Source organism: Osmerus eperlanus, chromosome 4 (assembly GCF_963692335.1).
Source record: "Osmerus eperlanus chromosome 4, fOsmEpe2.1, whole genome shotgun sequence".
NCBI classification, from domain to species: Eukaryota; Metazoa; Chordata; class Actinopteri; order Osmeriformes; family Osmeridae; genus Osmerus; species Osmerus eperlanus.
In genome coordinates this window covers 18,827,837-18,845,452 of record NC_085021.1, presented here as the reverse complement: position 1 = coordinate 18,845,452, position 17,616 = coordinate 18,827,837, and the positions used below count along the sequence as shown (strand labels likewise).

Here is a 17,616-nt window from a genome sequence, read left to right as displayed (position 1 = left end):
ATGAGGACCAACATTGAAACAAGTGACATAAGCAAGGTTCAAGACAAAATGTTAAATGGTCAACAGCATTGGAAAAGACAAGAGCACTGTAAGTATACTGGTATAAACCTAGCAATACACACAACTCAACAATATTAAACGAATAGTTACGTCTTCAGAGACCTCGGGTGGTTGGAGAGCTATAGCTGAATAGGAAGGCAGAATACTCTATTTTGGTTTCTTACCAACTATAGGAAGCTAGGACGCTGCACAGCACTTAGTCATTCAGAATAATTGAGATTGTACTTTGACAGGTTAGTGAGAAACACCACCTATTATCAGAAGCATCTATAACTCGGTGGACTGTGGGCTGTAACAGAGTTGGCTATAAACAGACACTCTCGTTAGAATCAACCAACTATAAACATGCAGCATGAAACCTACTCCTATAAAATCTCAGTCAAGGTTTACTAGCTATTAGCAGCAGCTTTGTGCTATCAGGGGGACATACAGTATATTGCCTTGGGAGAGTGCAGTTTAGAACGCCCTCTTCTTTTCACCCACTGGGGGATATATTAAACGATGATGGCTATTCTGATAATACTCTTGACAAAAAATGTTAAGCTTATGAATGTGTATTTTGTATGTCCATTAAACTATTGCATTCTCCTTTAGAGATTAAATGGCTGAGATGTCAGTCCCTGGTATTTCTGGAGCTCTACCTGACCTTCCTCTGTGAGAGGAAAAGGAGTGATTCACACACAGCACCTCTCTGGTGAGTGTGACTTCCCTCTCTCACCCACACAGAACAAGCTGTATGTCTACATGTACAGGCATATATAGTCACTGTATGGTGCTTTAGCCTCCAAGCATCACCCTAAAACAGACATCCTGTTCACAACCAAACCAGATAATCCACAGTTAAGAGTTGTATGGCATGATTGCATCTGATGACGAACTATATTAGCCCAACTTGGGTCAAATAACATTATAAATCCTTGGAGTTCTTTTCAGTCTTGTACTTAGTGTTGGAGCACTGGTGGTGTAGCTTACACTTCAGGGTCCATTTTATAAGCGAGTTCAAGTAGGCCTATCGGAAAAAAGTGTATTTGAAATACTATTTGGTCCCAGGTTGACTGTAACCATCTTTTGGCACAGACTGGGCACAGACTGAAATCAGATGACTCAGTATGAAAACAAATGTTGTTTGTAAGCTCAAGGCTTTTCCCTCATGCAAAAATTAAAGAGCACAAACACGAGGGCCTCGTGTTCATGGCTTGACTGAATGACTGCTTTACAATCCAACAAAGGGTGGCTTTCAGATGGCTAAAATACACATTAAAAAAATGGATCATTACAAAATCAGAGTGAATCAAGGATGCCAATGGACATGGGTAAAAGAGGAATGCCTTTGTATCAGTGTGGCTCAGGAGAACCTTCTGTAAATATCCCTGTCTGTGTAAGCAGATAGGCAGGCATAAGGAAGCCTTATCCCATCAAAAGATGTCACCAGCATTTAGAAATTCATAGCCTCGTCGTTGTCATGACAAAGCCCCTCACTGTAATGCAATCACTCCTTTTATTTTTTGCCAAGATATGGACGTCTGCTCAAAACCTGGTTAAATTAGGCTCCACAGCATGAGACTCTCCATACATTTGCATAATTAATTTAATTTATAATGGACCCAATAACCAATGGAGGAAATTGAAGGAGCTAGCTGTCTTTTGATTGGGTGTAACACTGACAGGGGCCTATCACTTTTTCGGTGCACAGGTCATTTCTGCTGACATCAGGGAACTTCAAATAATGGGGCTTCTTCAGTCAGGCACACACAAACTCTTACCTACTGTATATTTATAAGTACTGGCTACAGGAGACTGGTGTTATTATGACATTTCCTAGACCTCTATTGTATGTAAAGAGGACTACCAGTCTATATAAAATGGCAACGTAGACCATAAAATTAAGAAAAAACACATAACCACTGGTATGGAAGCTATGCCGAATACACACCCAAAGTAGGATGCTTACAAACCACCAACACCCCTATCCATCTACACATACTTATGATCCTCCAACTTTGTGAATTATAGCAACGACAACATATCACTAAGGTGTACAGACATTTTTAACAAAATTATTCAAGAACCCTTTCCACTACTGACAAGGCTTGACATTTTTACAAAACATGTATAAAAAAAAAGCTATGGCTATAAGATGACAAAGGAGTAGTCTGAACCTGCAGATCATGGCACCTTAGACTTAGACAGACAGCACAATGAACAGTCTATTATACCTTTGCTTGACTGGTGAGGACAATTTCATTACAATTTCCCAACAGTCTCTATTTTCACTGTACCTACAGTGTACCTGTGTCTAAGGTTTAAACATCTATAACCCTACAGTTTACATTAGATAACTAAGAGCATACACACAATTAACAATATGGTTGTTTTGTGCATTACATTGGTTTGCTATTATTACTCACTAACCCCAGCGTTTAACGACTGAACTCAAAAATATATCAATAGGGAAAAAGACAGTTTCTCTCTAATTCAAAAGACAGCTCTATGTGTGAGGCAAATCTATGTGAGAGGCAATATGAATGGTACACAAGAGGTGAACTTAGAAGTGAACTCTCCTTAAGTGAGGACAGCTTTAAATAAACAACTGAGAATTAGTCAGGATGATCACAAACATGATCGGTCACTTTTTATTGTGCTATTGCTATCTCATTTATGAATAACTATCTGACCTCGCCAGCTATCCTAGAGGAGGTTAACCCTTGTGTTATCTTCGGGTCATTCTGACCCATCAGTCATTGTGACCCACCGTCGTATTGCGACAACTTTACCGCATTCAAAAACAAAGTGAAGCATTTTCTTTTAACCGTTGGGCTGTCTCAGACCCCCCACATTGCAAAGGTTAAAAGAAAATTATTTTTATTTGTTTTTGTATTGGGTAAAATTGGGTAAACACAACGATGGTTCGTTATGAACCTTTGGGTCATGTGACCCGAAGACAGCACAAGAGGGTTAAGCCACACACGTATATCTATATGTGCTACATTTTCATCTTTCCCACTCTGTATGCGTCTGAAAATGATGTGTGTTCATGGCATGCCTTTCTGCTCTACATGACTCACCGATTATAACTACTCCTAACCTGGCGATGTCATCATGTCTCTATGTGTCTGGACAGGAGTGAAGTGGTCTACACCGATAGTATGTGCTGAGAACTACAAAAGATTCACTGTAGTTTTACATCTAAATATGAGTCTACAAGGCTCATGCTAATGACTGGATTATATTTTCTACTTTCTTTGCTAAACTCATTATCAAGTGCTTCCTGTTTTTCCACCAATCAACACGTCTCTTGGTGAGTAGAGTAAGTGTAATACCAAAGGTAAAGCTTATCACTTATCACACTTATCATGGGAATACAGCCCACTTACTGACAGGCATTCACAGTATGTATACGTATGTGCTACAGATTAAAATGCTGGAAAGGTATGTATATTGTCCTTGTTAATTACCAAGGCAACTGGGTTAATATTCCCCTTTAAGCCTCTGACTTCTCAGGGTAATGGTCTGTAGAAGGAAACGGCTTTCTGTCCATCATCTCCACTTCCAGAAAATCACAGTTTAGCTTTGTCGGCATATGGTTGAAATTGCACCAGGTAAGTTGCGTGTTCACGTGTCCCACACTTCATTAGGCCTGTACCATCTCAGACCACCATGGGGGTGTCTGAGAACACCGAGCTGATAGACTCTGCCACTGACTTCTTTCTCCTACCCTTCCCCAACATACCGGCCTCCTCATCCATTTCCTCATCCTCCCCGTTGGGGTTGACGTTGCCGTTCTGGCCCTGCAGGTCCTTTGGGTCTATGAAAGCAACGTGCCTGTTCAGGTCAGCCTTGTGGGCGGGGTCGTCGTGGGTAGGTGTGGCACTGAGCATCGATGAGTGGATGCTGTCCTCCCGGTGGTTCTTGCCCTTGCCAGGGCAGCAGAAACATCGGCAGGGCGTCAGGTACAGGTAGATGATAACCAGCACCACACTTGCCAGGCAACCCACCAAGGTGGTGTAGGCCGTGTTTAGATTCTCGCCGCCCCCGTTCAGCGTGAAGTTGTACACCTTCACCTGCACGTAGATGGTCTCGTTGAGGACCTCGCTCACCGCAAAGCATGTGTACGTCCCCCCGTCATCGGGCCGTATCGGGCTGATCTTGAGACTGCCATCCGGGAGGACCTTGGCGCTTAGATTGGCCCCGGGCGACACCACCACGTTGCCGGGCAACATCCAGGTCTTGGACATGTACCTGGTCTTGGTGTCGCAGCTGAGAAGCAGGGTCTGTTCCAGATAGGTCTCCTGCTCTGTCTCGCTGAAGGTGCTGCAGTTCATCCAGTCTCCATTGAGGTCAAACGCTCGCACGCTGGTTTTCTGAGAGTCCGGCAGGATGCAGGTGTAGTCGTCCTTAAAGTCCAGGACTGAGTTGAGCCTGCGGATGTGCCAGTGGGCCAGCAGGCTGTATAGGTCACAGCTACACAACAAGGGGTTATTATGGAAGTAGAGTCCGTTCTTGATCCAGGCAGGCAGTACTTGCAACTCCTCAATGGGGAGGACCTTGATCCTGTTGGATGACACGTCCAGAAGGCTGAGTTTCTCCAGACGGCTTTTGTCCTTGACTAGCTCCAGGGGGAAGCGTGAGATCTGGTTCTGGCTCAGGTAGAGCTTCTGCAGGCTCAGCAGGCCTGTGAGGGCTGTACGATCTATCTGGACTATGTGGTTGTTGTAAAGGAGAAGCACCTCCAACTTCACCAGAGGCTCAAAGATGAACTCGTCCAACTGGTGGAGGTTGTTGGAGGAGAGGTCCAAGTAGCGCAGCTGCTTGACGTACAGGAACGCCTCAGAGGACAGGAAGTGGAGGCCGTTGTGACTGAGCAGGAGGTTGTGGAGCTTCACCAGCTTGATTGTGGTCCAGTCTGCCCGCAGGCGAGCAATGTCGTTATAGCTCAGGTCCAGCACGGCCATGTAGAGAGGAAGCCCTCGAGGAACGGTGGTCAGGTTCATTTTAGAGCAGCTCACAATGTTGCTGGCGCAGATGCAGGTCTTGTGACAGTTGAGGGTGGACCCTGTGGCCACGGGCAACCAGAGGAGAGCCAGGGAGAGGTAGAGGGGCCACTTCACCTGGTTGCTCATGCAGTATGAGTGGTCCAGCAGGAAGTCTCCTGCTCTGCTTGGAGGCGGCAACATGATAGCAGTGAGTCGCAGTCAAGGATTAGTCCTCTATTGTTCCGTCCTCACAAAACAGCATGGAACAGCAGCTGGAGGAATCCCAGGCATTGCTAATTGAAGGCTGTAAAGAAAAGCAAACGTGGGTGACTATTGTTGGAAATAAACATGGCTATTGGATGGAAGTGAATGTCGTCATGGTTACATGCCTTGTGAATCCATTCTCCAAAACACATATACTGTACACACACTCACACATACATACATACATACATACATACATACATACATACATACATACATACATACATACACACACTGGTGAAACACAAAATACATGCCATTTATTTACAGATCTTTCCAATTAGCCTATCCATTCTATAAGATTGGATATTTACCACTGTTGTTTTGAGCTTAACCATCATATGTTGTGTTTTCTTTCCAAAATGCACGTGAATGTTGCTTTTATATAACATACCTTACGAGACTATGTGGTCCTTTTCAGTGGTCGCTTCATACACATGTTTACACTGAACTGTCACTTCCAGTATCCTCGGTCTAATGCAAGGACATCGGGTGCAGGGATGGAGTCGATAAACAGCGCAAGAGAAATCCTCGCTAAATAATCCAGATACACAACAGTTACCAAAAACAAGTTAAATTACGCAAGTACAAGATTACGTAAACATCAGAGAACACAAGTCCATCGGATTGTTGTCACGCACAATTCTAGAATGTGGAATCTGAATCAATGATAGGATGGGCTTGTTTTTGTAAAGAGGTCCACGCGGCCTTGACATTAGGTCTTCTGCAGCAAATCAGTGCGATTGTGAGCAGGTCTGGCTCCTCAGTCCGCACGAGTCACATCAGCATCCCTGCTATGTAAATTACTGGAGCGCATGAGCAGTCTCAGCAGCAAGACAGGAGAAATAGCCCGGTTGTCGGTTATCGGGTAAGATACAGTGCTCGTGCCACATTGCTGCAATGGGACGATTTAAGTTACCTTGTTTTCACTGAAAGGACACTGCCGTATCCTGATCAAGCATCGACCGGTTCAAATGCTCTAAACCGCGCGGAAGAGGCTATAGTAATGATACTTGTCTATTTACCCCTCCCATAGAACAGATGCTCCGTGCGCGTAAAAACACGAGCATGCATCTAAAAAGATTTTTGCATTCTGAATGGTGTGCGTGTTTCGTCTTGAAACACTTTGATTTCTTTGACATATTTGCGCTGACTGTTTCTAATAATAATAGTGTGCATCAATATAATAAGATACACTATAAGGATATCTGATATTTGAACACATTTCAAAACGTGAAAATCCATAATTATAGGCCTACCTCATTTATCAAGACACACAATGACCATTTGAATCTCACCTAAACTCAGGAGGCGTTACTAGTTAATGATGTGGGACCTCATTAAGGGATTAATACTGCTCTATGACCTACCTGTATTAAAGCCTTAAACAAGGCAGGCTATAACAAAGGGCCCAAGTTGTATTAATAAAGTATTTGTTGACACAGTATTTAAGATAGTTTGGCTATGGAGCTTGGATGTTCACTTTCTTCCTGTGTTTTCTAATTAATGTTGATCAATTAATTACAACCAGGATAGATCCTGTTTAGATAGTCAGCAGTTGCACTGGAGCCTGGCAACACAGCACTGAGCACTCTCGAATCACTCCCGTATTCCCGTGTGTGTGTTTTGGAACTCCCCCCGTTAATTGGCCTTCTTTTTCTTTGAGGGGATTTGTAGCTTGGGTGTTCACAGTAGTGCACCTTGTCGCTGATGACAGGGTCTGTTATGTTGAGGCAGGTCCCACCTCTGCCGCTAGGCTGCAGGCAGCAGGAGCATCAACCAGCTACTTCCACATAAGCTCGGCCAATCAGAACAATTTACCCACCGATGATTTCCTCTCAGCACTGCACATGCTCCCGTCCATGCCAAACCTGCTTACTATGCCACTCTGTTTACACGTTTGATTGGGTGTGTTTATGGATGGCCACGCTGAGCAGGGGAAACCTTGTAATTGTATTCAAGCGTGTCCGCCCACGGGCAGATTTGAAGAGCCTTTTTGGACATGTCTAAATTCCCTGTGCTACGGAAATAGTGTGGCATTTTTGGCAAGCCTTTGAAGGTTAAGTCCCATGTATCTACTGGACAGGCCATAAACCACCATAGCGACCTCCTTAGGACTAATCATTTACCGTGCTCAATTAATGAAAATATAAATACAGACTGGCGTCTGTGTAATGGAGACTTTGCCCTTGAGGGGACAGTGTCTAAATCCATTTGATGACCTGGGAGGATCTTGTGTTGCAAAAGGAAGTGATGTTCATACGTTCTCCCAGCCTACCAGAGTGTGTGTGTGTGTTCTGCAGTTTCAAGGGGGCCCCAGAAGTGCCCCATAGATCTCCCATGCCAGGTCAAACCCAGGTGAACAAGAGCAGAGTGCTGAGGCAGGCCAGGGCAGATGTGCGTGGGTGATACTTAGTGACTTCTAGCTCTTTGAATCTCAAGTAGATTTTACCCATTAGTTGCACTATCAATCTTGACCCTGTCAGGGCTCTGAAGCAGGAGATATTCACTGCTGCAGGAAGGCAAGCTTTTTACCCCGGCTAGACATTGACAGGAGACTGTACAGAATTTCAGAAATTCTGTTATTGGTCAGAATTGGTCTTACATTTTGTACGCATTGTCGAATTACTGGTAAATGTAATCTATTACGCTAAAGTACGTTGAACGCGTACATTTCCAACAGGACCAACTATGCCTGCCGTACGGTGGCTCACCAGAGAGGAAATAAAAGGGCACACATGGGGGCGTCGTGATCGGGGTCAGGTGGCTGAGCGGTGAGGGAGTCGGGCTATTAATCGGAAGGTTGTTGGTTCGATTCCCGGCTGTGCCAAATGACGTGTCCTTGGGCAAGACACTTCACCCTACTTGCCTCAGGGAGAATGTCCCTGTACTTATTGTAAGTCGCTCTGGATAAGAGCGTCTGCTAAATGACTAAATGTAAATGTAATGTATGTGATAGGGATGACCGTGAGTGTAAGCCAATGTGACTGTGTCTGACCAGAGACCAAGTAGACATTGTAGTGAGATCGAGCTCAAAGTGATTAATGTTCCCTTCCACTCCTGCCTCCTGCTGTGATAGGGAGATAGTGTTGCTTGGCAACCGCCCGCGGGGCCCTGGGTTCACTGTGGCTTGCCCTCCCTTTCAGCGTTCTGTTTGTACCTGCTCCGACAGCCTCCCAGCCGTGAAGAACACTGACCCTGCACAACACCTACCACGGCGAGACACCCGCGGTCTCCATGGTGAAGGCAGACGGTGACAAACCGACGGACGCTCGGCGACGGACTTTCCTGTTCCATAATGCATCGTCATGGGTTTGAAATATTCATGAATGTGACAGAATGTCTTTTATTTTGCAGCAAGATAGTTTCATCCAAGACAAACAGCTGAATGTGTTCCAAAGAAATACACACCAGTGAATCATACTGCTTGCTAGTGATGGCAGGGTGTTGTTTGCGGGGTGTGAGTGCGGTCTCATCTTACCCTGCATGACCTTGACCATGACCAAGCTTCTTAGCCTGCCGCCAACACATTGCAATCAGGAAGTCCTTTCTCTAGTCTCAGGACATATCGAGTTGATTCTGTTTCACCACGAGATAACAGTGTAGGAAATGACAGGAGGGTTTCTGCATCACTGGTCGTAAACCTCAGAGCTCCGTGGTCACTCTCTAGATGATCCCATGTTTACACTCTCTGTTCGCCACCTGGCCTCCTCACACGCATGATAAACACATTATCCGGTCACCCGGGAGCGGTTTGTTTTACGACACACACAGCTGGGGACAGGGAAGACACCGACCAGCTATGTTGTCGCACTGACGTCGGCGCCACAACACTCACTCTCTGCTTGTCATAACACATCTGACGTCCTCGTTCTGCGTAATAAAACAAGGCCTGGATCACTTGCTGTTACGAAGATACACGTGAGCAGTAGTGATACAGGACTACTTTGGGACAGTTGGCCCGGGTTCAGGAGTTGAGATATGTTCCAGTACTTCAGTCTGCCTAATGTCTTAATGTCTTTTATGTGTGTTGTTGAGCTGAGCATATCCAGGCCATCACAGAAGATATAAAGCACTTCAGACTGAATGACATGAAAACGTGGATAGTGTACTGCTGCTGAATAAATAAGACTAGCAGTGTTTATTTATGGAGCAATTGGGCCAGGGGAAGTAACAAAAAGTGAGTATTTTAGTCACTGGCTCAAGTTGCCCATTTATTTATTCTGTTTCCTCTCTCTCCAGGACATCAGAAGAATTCTAAACCAATGTGACATTGATTAGAACGGACCAGAGACTTGACGAAGCTCAATGTTGAATACCCCTACCTGAGATGCTCCTGGTTGCCATGGAGACAGTCTCCACTCTCACACTCATATTTGGTATCTCTTTAGAGTCTATGTCATATCTGCATAGGTGATTATACACATAGGACTGTGATGGAAAAAGATGGTGACGATGATGATGATGATAATGCTAGACAAACAGTTGTTCGGAATCCCAGCATGTCCTTTCCTTCATTGCTTAGCAACAGGCTTTTTAGGGCTTCATACATGTGTGTTCTAACAGGCAGGAGCATTAGTCAAAGCCAAGGTTATGGGCCACAACAGGTATCCACCTCCACTGTTGATCAACTGGAAAAGATAGCCATCTGCATAAAGGTGCCCTCAGAGAACGACTTGTTTACACATGATGATCCAACCGGTCTTGGTGGCAATTCAGTGTTTTAGTGGTAACATGACACCCAACCTATCTCTGAGCCAGTGCTTTGCCAGTTTAAACTTCAAACCAGAATCTGCCAGGGTTCTGTTCAAAGCTTTCTCTGTGAATCATTTCATCGTCGACAAAATACTTGTCAGCCTGAGAGAGAGAAGGGGGGGGGGGGGGGGGGGGGGGTGGCAGAGGAAAGTAATAATACACCAAGGACACCAGTGTGGGCATTTCCCAGTCTACCTCACTAATACCTGTTAATCCCTGCCTCAGGGCCGGGAAGAGAGGAGTTGATTCATGCAGCTCTTCACTATTCCCAAGAGACACAGAGGATTCTGTAATGCTAATTATCTATGTGGGAAACAATGGTAATCCCTAGCCTCTGGAAATAAAACCGGACTCTCTGCCAGTGGGATGAGTTCCAGTGGAGAATGCTCGGGGAAAAACTCAAGCTCCAAATCACCAGTGACTCACACAACGCCCTCTGGTATTACTTTATCTGGCTTGCTACTTCCATTCTAGCAGATGCCCTTAGAACAGAAAATGCTATCTAAACTTCAGCATGACAATTTTATTAGGGGTGTGCATGAATCCAATATGAATCCAATTGATACTGAACAGTACTGTACGCATGCTTTTGAAAAGCTATTCGAAAGGGGTCTTTAATTACAGAAACAAAACTTCTATAGCAATGATTTTACAAATCTAAATAAAATTATTGGCCTGATTTTAAGGCCAATGCCTAGTATTTTGTACTAATAATCTTAACATTCTGTGTGTACACTTTTTAAAAGTATATTCATCTCTGTATATTATTGTATTTCACAGACATGCACTGTGGAAGTATAAGCTGGTGCCAGTTTGGAGACTCTAACTGTAAACACAGCCGCCATAAGCTGGCACAGGGCCTCCAGGCTACTGAGATTGTTTCCACTGTTTTGAGCGAAGGAGCCGAGGAGAGCATGGGTTCAGCTGCCCGAGTCATGCTTGTTATTGCTGATAAGAGGCCATTCACATTCTCTATCTATCTATCTATCTATCTCTCTCTCTCTCTCTCTCTCTCTCTCTCTCTCTCTCTCTCTCTCTCTCTCTCTCTCTCTCTCTCTCTCTCTCTCTCTCTCTCTCTCTCTCTCTCTCTCTCTCTCTCTCTCTCCTGCTGTAGTCCTGGATGAGATGGACTCTTCAGCTAAATGCCACGGCTTTCACTCTAGGGCATGTTTGGCTATTGCATCCGTGTTATATGTGAGTGGAGTGTTTTAATGAACGCATAGGGAGTACAGGATAATGTGATGACGTGTGTCTCTTGGTCTGTGCTCAGTACCACTTATCACTTTCAACCAGGTGAAGCCACACAACATCTGTTTTTAAGGATTGGCTTTCTTCCTACTATACAGGGGAGGAGAGGGGAGGACACTGTCTGTGTCCAGCAACCCTAACCCTATTACGGCGAGGAGGCTACTGCTCCGCAGAGCTGAGGACAGCCATCTAAAGGGAAATCAATTTGGTGTGTGTGTGTGTACACGTTCATGTTTGTGTGTGTGTGTTTACTTTGGCATTCACTGGAGAGTTATTTGACTTTCAGCTACACCGGTAGACTGTACTGTTCTTTCTCATCTTCTGAGTACTGACACTCTCAATTCCCATCTGAAGGTGATTAAGACACGGCTGTTGTCAGATGCGAGAAGATGAAGTCATCCCTCCAAAGCTTCCCTCTCACATGAACTGCTATCACAGTGGCAGCCAAAACCTAATCTGAGATCTCCCTGTTGCGTAACTCACATTCACTGGGCGCACAGGCCGCTGGAGTGACTAAGACATGAATCAGACTTTGAGAGGATTTATCAGGAGTTAGCAATCCCATTCTTTCTGTAATCTACCCCTCCCCATCACTACAATCCTCCCCTACCTCACAGTGCCCCCCCCATTGCTTCTCCCTTACCCCCATGGTACATCCTAGGGTGGATGTCTGGGAGTGTAGCACTCAGGGGAAGGCCATGCTACAATACCCAGCCAGAGGAAGCTGATACTGGGCGACAGATACAGAGCCGCAGCCCAGAACCCAGAGCCCCAAGCCCGCTTTGCATGTTTTGCTTTGCTACTGATGGCCATGGCTGTGCTGGGGGAGGAAGCAGATCGACCAGGCCAGGCCAACGAGTATATATTATTCAGTTCTTTTGGTGCACCCTGTCATTGGCACAATGCCACCCAATGCTTGCCAAGTGGGCACTCTCACAGGGGCAATGCCACCCGACTCAGCCTTGATGCTGACGATGCCAGGAAGTTAAGGGAGGTGTTGTATCTCTTTTAGCAACACCTTGCTCCCCTGTGAGATGGGAGCAAGCATGTCAGACAGTGGGTGTTGTGTGTCTTCAAAAGAGGCTTGATATCTGCCAGGCTTCGGTCTCAACGGACAACTGGAAATAGTCTTGTATATTGAACGTGGTTCAGCGATGGAAGACTTGTTTCATTAACAATAAGCAGACAGGAATAGTCGTTTCACAAATTCAAATGTTCAAAACAATTCTGTTCTTCTAGTATATAAAATTCTGATCTTCAATCAATGTTGTTCTAATATTGTAAAACTTTCTCTTACTCTCTCTCTATATATATTGTTTAGCTAAATTGGCAATGTGTGTGTTTTAACATGCTGTGTACTACAGCGGGCCACAGAGGTCCTCTTAAAAAGACTGAGACCTGTCGGGAGAGAGAAGAAGGGACATCCACATCTACGCTGCCCATATGACCAGAAACAAGATGTTGCATAAGCCAGTGAGACACACACACACACACACAAACACAGTATTGTTATTCTATCTACAGTGGTAGTATTTTTACCTCATGTAACAATTCCATTGTACAAGACACCAGACACGATAATGAATGATACAGTGAACCGCAGAGCGGGACATCCGGTACATGCCTCTATGCATCCCTAGTGCACTAAATCCTGGTTCTCACTGAAGAAACATGTAAAGACTCCCACCAGGTGTTCTACAGATCAAGTGACTCGTTCCAACAAGCCGATCATTATTACCACTCTGTCATCAGATATGGCAGATGTATAATGTATGTCCTTGTTAAGGTGAGCCAGGACATAGCAGTGGTGGTGGACTGCAACCGACAGCCCTTCTGGGTCATTGAGGGAAAGCTGCTGCTGTAAATTAAACAGATTTTTTTTTTTAAACAAAGCCTGTCAATCTGTAATAATCTGTTGGTGTAGGGCCAGCCTTGTGGCGAGGTTTAAGGGGATTTAAGGGGCTCCACGATTCCGACTGGTGCCTCGATTAATCTTGCCCCCTGTAGCGTCCGGATATTTCTAAGAAGTTGAGGCTTATGATTTCTTTAAACCTAAAACCCCTTCATCATTGTGATTCCATCCCGCTTCTGTCACTTTGTGTCACATAACACATACAAACACACTGTCACTCACTCACTCTCTCTCTCACACACGCATTACAATTGTCATACTTAGCACATACTACATACTTTGCACAAACTGTATTAAATACAAACACACGCCCACACACAACAAACAACCTGTGATTTTCTACATTAGTTTTGTCCTTTGTTTAACCTCTTTTGCGAGGATTTAGATTTCTGTTAGTTTGTGCTTTTCCCATGTGCGGCGTGTACTGCAGGAAGAGTAAAGGATGAGATATACAGTATAATATCCACCGCAGTCAGGACCAGCAGATAATGTTTTTAGGAAACATTGACTTTTTATAATTACTTTTTCAGAGAACGTCACTTTGACTAAACCAAAACAAGCTTGAGAATGTTTTGTTCTCTCTTTGTCTCTGTGTGGTTTTGAGTGTAGTGTTTGCGTGTTTGCATGCCCTGGAATAACCTCTGTTACTAATGAGCCAGAGAGGTTTGATTGTTGGAGATAAAGAACCCACAGAACAGGATTAGGCCTGTCCTCGACTTTCCACTAATATGATAGTGCTCTCCAATATCATTGATTTCATTTTTCAAATGGTAATTGGTTTTTGGGCAAGTGGTTTGGAGCCTGTAGATCTCTCAAACAGGGTGAGTTTGCCAGGGGATAATGGGATTGTGAGTCAAACATCTTATTGGTCATTGGACTTTCATCCTTCAGCTGGTCTCCCTGCAGATGCTGATAATAGTGTTTGAAACTGTTGTGAGGTGTTGCTGCATGTCAGATAGCTTTTTTCCTGAGGTTCTGTGAATGTCAGAGAAGTGTATATTCATGCAAGGTGTGTCCTCATGCTTGATGTGTCCAGGAAGTGAGACGGGGACAGAGAGTTCGAGTGGGACCCAGGCCTTGTCCAGGGGTGCATACTTGAACCACGAGCAGCTACTTTTCACAGAAACAGATCATAGTTAGGCTCCTGCCAAAGAGCCCTTCCGTTCCCTACAAGGCCTACTCTCTTTCATTACACAGAAGCGTCTGTGTGTTTGGCTGGCCGGCTCCCACCTCTGTGAGGGTTGACATATGGCTCGATACTCTCTGTTCTGCTACCAGTGTTTATTATTAACCAGGCAGCATCTGCTCAGGGTTAACATCATCACCCTGCTCCAGGACCCAGTTCGAGGACCCAGTTCCAGCATGAGCTAATGAAAGGGAGGATAGCAGACTAGCAGAAGGATCCCATGCAAAGGATGAAGGCGCCGGGCCTTTTCCTCTATTTACATTGTTGCAATGTTAGCTCGCGACTGAACGTAGTGAGATGTTATTAAAAACAACAAAACGGGAACACCAAACAGAGCTTCCTCCAGTCAGTGCATGTTGAAAATGTATGCTGATAGTACGGTGACCTTTAAAAATCAGAGATTTCATTGTTGGGCCAAGGAGCAGCTGTATTCTCTGTCTTTTGGGTGTCTGTCCTCTGGGTTCCCTGAGGCCCATGGAAATGTCACAGAGCTAATGATGGAAATATCACTCCCCTGACCCTTGACCCCGAGTCTGTCTCCTTTACCGATGTGTCACTGTCTGCCTCCCACACTCCCACGGCGCATCCCCCCCTCTTGTGCCACATGCGGTTTCTCGTCAGACATCTCTGGAGTGCCAGCACTATTATAGCGTGACATTATGAAGATCAGAAGATCACAACAGAGGATGTCAGACTGTTATCATACCTGGCATATGAAAGAACGTTGCTCTGCACTACCGTTGGACAAGATAACCAGATGGATTATATATCAGGAGAAACCGATACTTAAAAAAAGATTATGAGCTCATGTTAAGGGCGACAAAAAATAACTGATGGAACATTTGATAGCAGAGGATATAGGTTTGTGCTTGTTTGTTGCATAACCCATTTCTGAGAGCAGACCAGGACAGAGGGGGACAGAGAGAACCTGTGATGTTTAATCCCTGAGCAGGGTTAGAGATTACACCCCTATCTCGTATACACACCCAACAAACATGACTTTGCTGTTAATAACAGTTGAGCCAAGAAAGGACAACACATGGTTGAGTTTTCTTGGCGTGAATCAACATAAGACAGATACGTTATTAAGAGCAGTGAACGTAAATGATTCGAACAGACACCGCAGACCGTTATTTTCCGAGAGGAGCTGGGATTAGATGCAAGAATTATTAAGACGTTCATGGGGATTCTAATTGAACTGTGAAGAATGTTATTGTATGTCAGTCACGACTGTGCTGGGCTAAAAACACCTTTGGTGACGGATGGGTGTTTGCAACAAGAATCAACCAGATCGTACTGCAAATGCCATACTCAACGTAGCTACTCATCTCTTGACTATGGGATCTACATCTGTGACTTTGCACCTGCTTCTGGTTCACTGCAGAGGAGGGATGCAGATGATGGTGTGACGTGGGCTTGATGACCTTGTGGTGAGGGCGGAGATGGGACACAGGCTCTTTGGTTCCTCATATACTTCTGTCGTCTCTAGCCCTGAGAGATGATAGATTCATCCATTATATGCAGCCGCTCCCACACACACACACACACACACACACACACACACACACACACACACACACACACACACACACACACACACACACACACTTCACTGCAGAGAGATTTTATTCCCTTGAGGGAAGTGTCTGGTTCCCGTTCTATGTTTAGAATCCAGGAGGAAGGACTGTTTTTCTGTTCCAACTGTTGGTTGACTTTTAAAATGTGACTGGCTGACTCAGCTTTGTCCTACAGACTGGACACCCTGATATCCTTTTGTCTCTTTTAATCTCCACTGCAGATGCTTCTTCTGTTATTAAGATCTCAGATGAGTCCTTATCTTTCTGGCCTGGTGCTCAGTCACTGACAGATTCAGTGAGTTCCCTATCCTTCAATCTCACTGAAGGTCGCTTCTAACTGCAAACAAAAGTTCAGGAAAAGATTCTATGCTCATTGTTCAGAGGTGAGCGTTCTTTTATTTTTCAAGTCAGATGTTGGTTATCGCAACCAATGAATTCCTGCCAAGATGAGTGTCATCAAGACCATTCCAAATGACACACAAATTAGCTGCTTCTTAAATGAGTACGACACACTGAACACATGGAAGAATATCAGCTGTATTTAGATGTGTGCCATATTGGCCAAGAAAGAGCTGATAAAACGTTTTTGTCATTAAACAAAATGGCTCTGAAGGGAGCCATGCTGTTACACATAATAAAAGGAAGCTTTATATGGAAGGCTTTTATCAGGATGGCAAGGGTCCACAGTGACCAACACAAGGATAGTTCTGAACCTGCATCTCATTACTCTGGTTTGTTGATGTTTCAGATCTTTATGTGTCCTTCATTTCTGTTACATGACACTGTACACCTCCCATCATGTTCTTGTGTATTTATACACACACACTCACACATACAGTGCACACACTAACTGGATAAACAACAACAACAACAGTGGAATGCCCTTATGTGTGATAAGAGGTCTGTCATCACATCTTCACAAGGGCTCCCTAGGGCCAGCTTGTGTGGGCATCTCTGGGCACAGACGGTGCCCTCAGAGCCCTGGCACCAGTACGTGCTAAACATGGCCATGGCAAAGGGGAGTGCTAATTGTGTCTCTTGTGTCCCCAAGGGCATAACTGGGAGAGTCTATGACGAATCTGTGAGGTCTCTTATTGTAAGACTGGAAAAGGAACTCTAATGCTTCTAAGCGGCAACTGTGAGCAGCTCCTGCTTACGCCTCAGCACTGTAGATGCAGACTTGTGTGCGCTCGTGGAAAGTGGCAACATGCTCATTTAGATACAAGTGAGTGTACTCATGCTCAATATTAAAATGTGTGTTATGTGGCACTATATGTTTACAACTGTGGTATTGTAAGGGGTCGTTTAAAAAAAATATTAATATCCAGTGCAATCTATCAGGTAGGGTCCCTGGTGCTCTGTGGGCAGACCCTACTGTATCTACAGTGATTAAGTCTCAGCAAGGCACCACCCACGTATTCAAATCAGGATCACTACTATTATGTATTACTAAACCTGATTAAATAACAGCAGGATAAAGATGGGATGGAAATAAAGAGATGGATATTACATCAACTATAATTTTCTGTGACTCTGTCATGAATTTAGGTATGTAAATTTACCTATAGTTTGTGTTTGGAATAATAAGCACTTTCTCTATCACAAGTAATTCACACATGGGTGATTTTTCATGGAATGAAT

The 17,616-nt window shown here is 44.6% G+C and overlaps 1 protein-coding gene across 1 annotated transcript; it reads right to left on the bottom strand.

Moving 5' to 3' along the window:
- Window positions 1-2,975: 2,975 nt before the first annotated feature.
- amigo1 (adhesion molecule with Ig-like domain 1) lies at window positions 2,976-5,333 on the bottom strand. The gene has a single exon (XM_062459932.1). The coding sequence runs from the start codon at window positions 5,232-5,234 to the stop codon at window positions 3,708-3,710; it is 1,527 nt and encodes a 508-aa protein (XP_062315916.1). The 5' UTR covers window positions 5,235-5,333; the 3' UTR covers window positions 2,976-3,707.
- Between the last annotated feature and the right edge of the window lie 12,283 nt (window positions 5,334-17,616).

Bases quoted from the DNA above. Each gene is read 5' to 3' on its own strand.
- amigo1 (XM_062459932.1), bottom strand. From the start codon at position 5,234: ATGTTGCCGCCTCCAAGCAGAGCAGGAGACTTCCTGCTGGACCACTCA.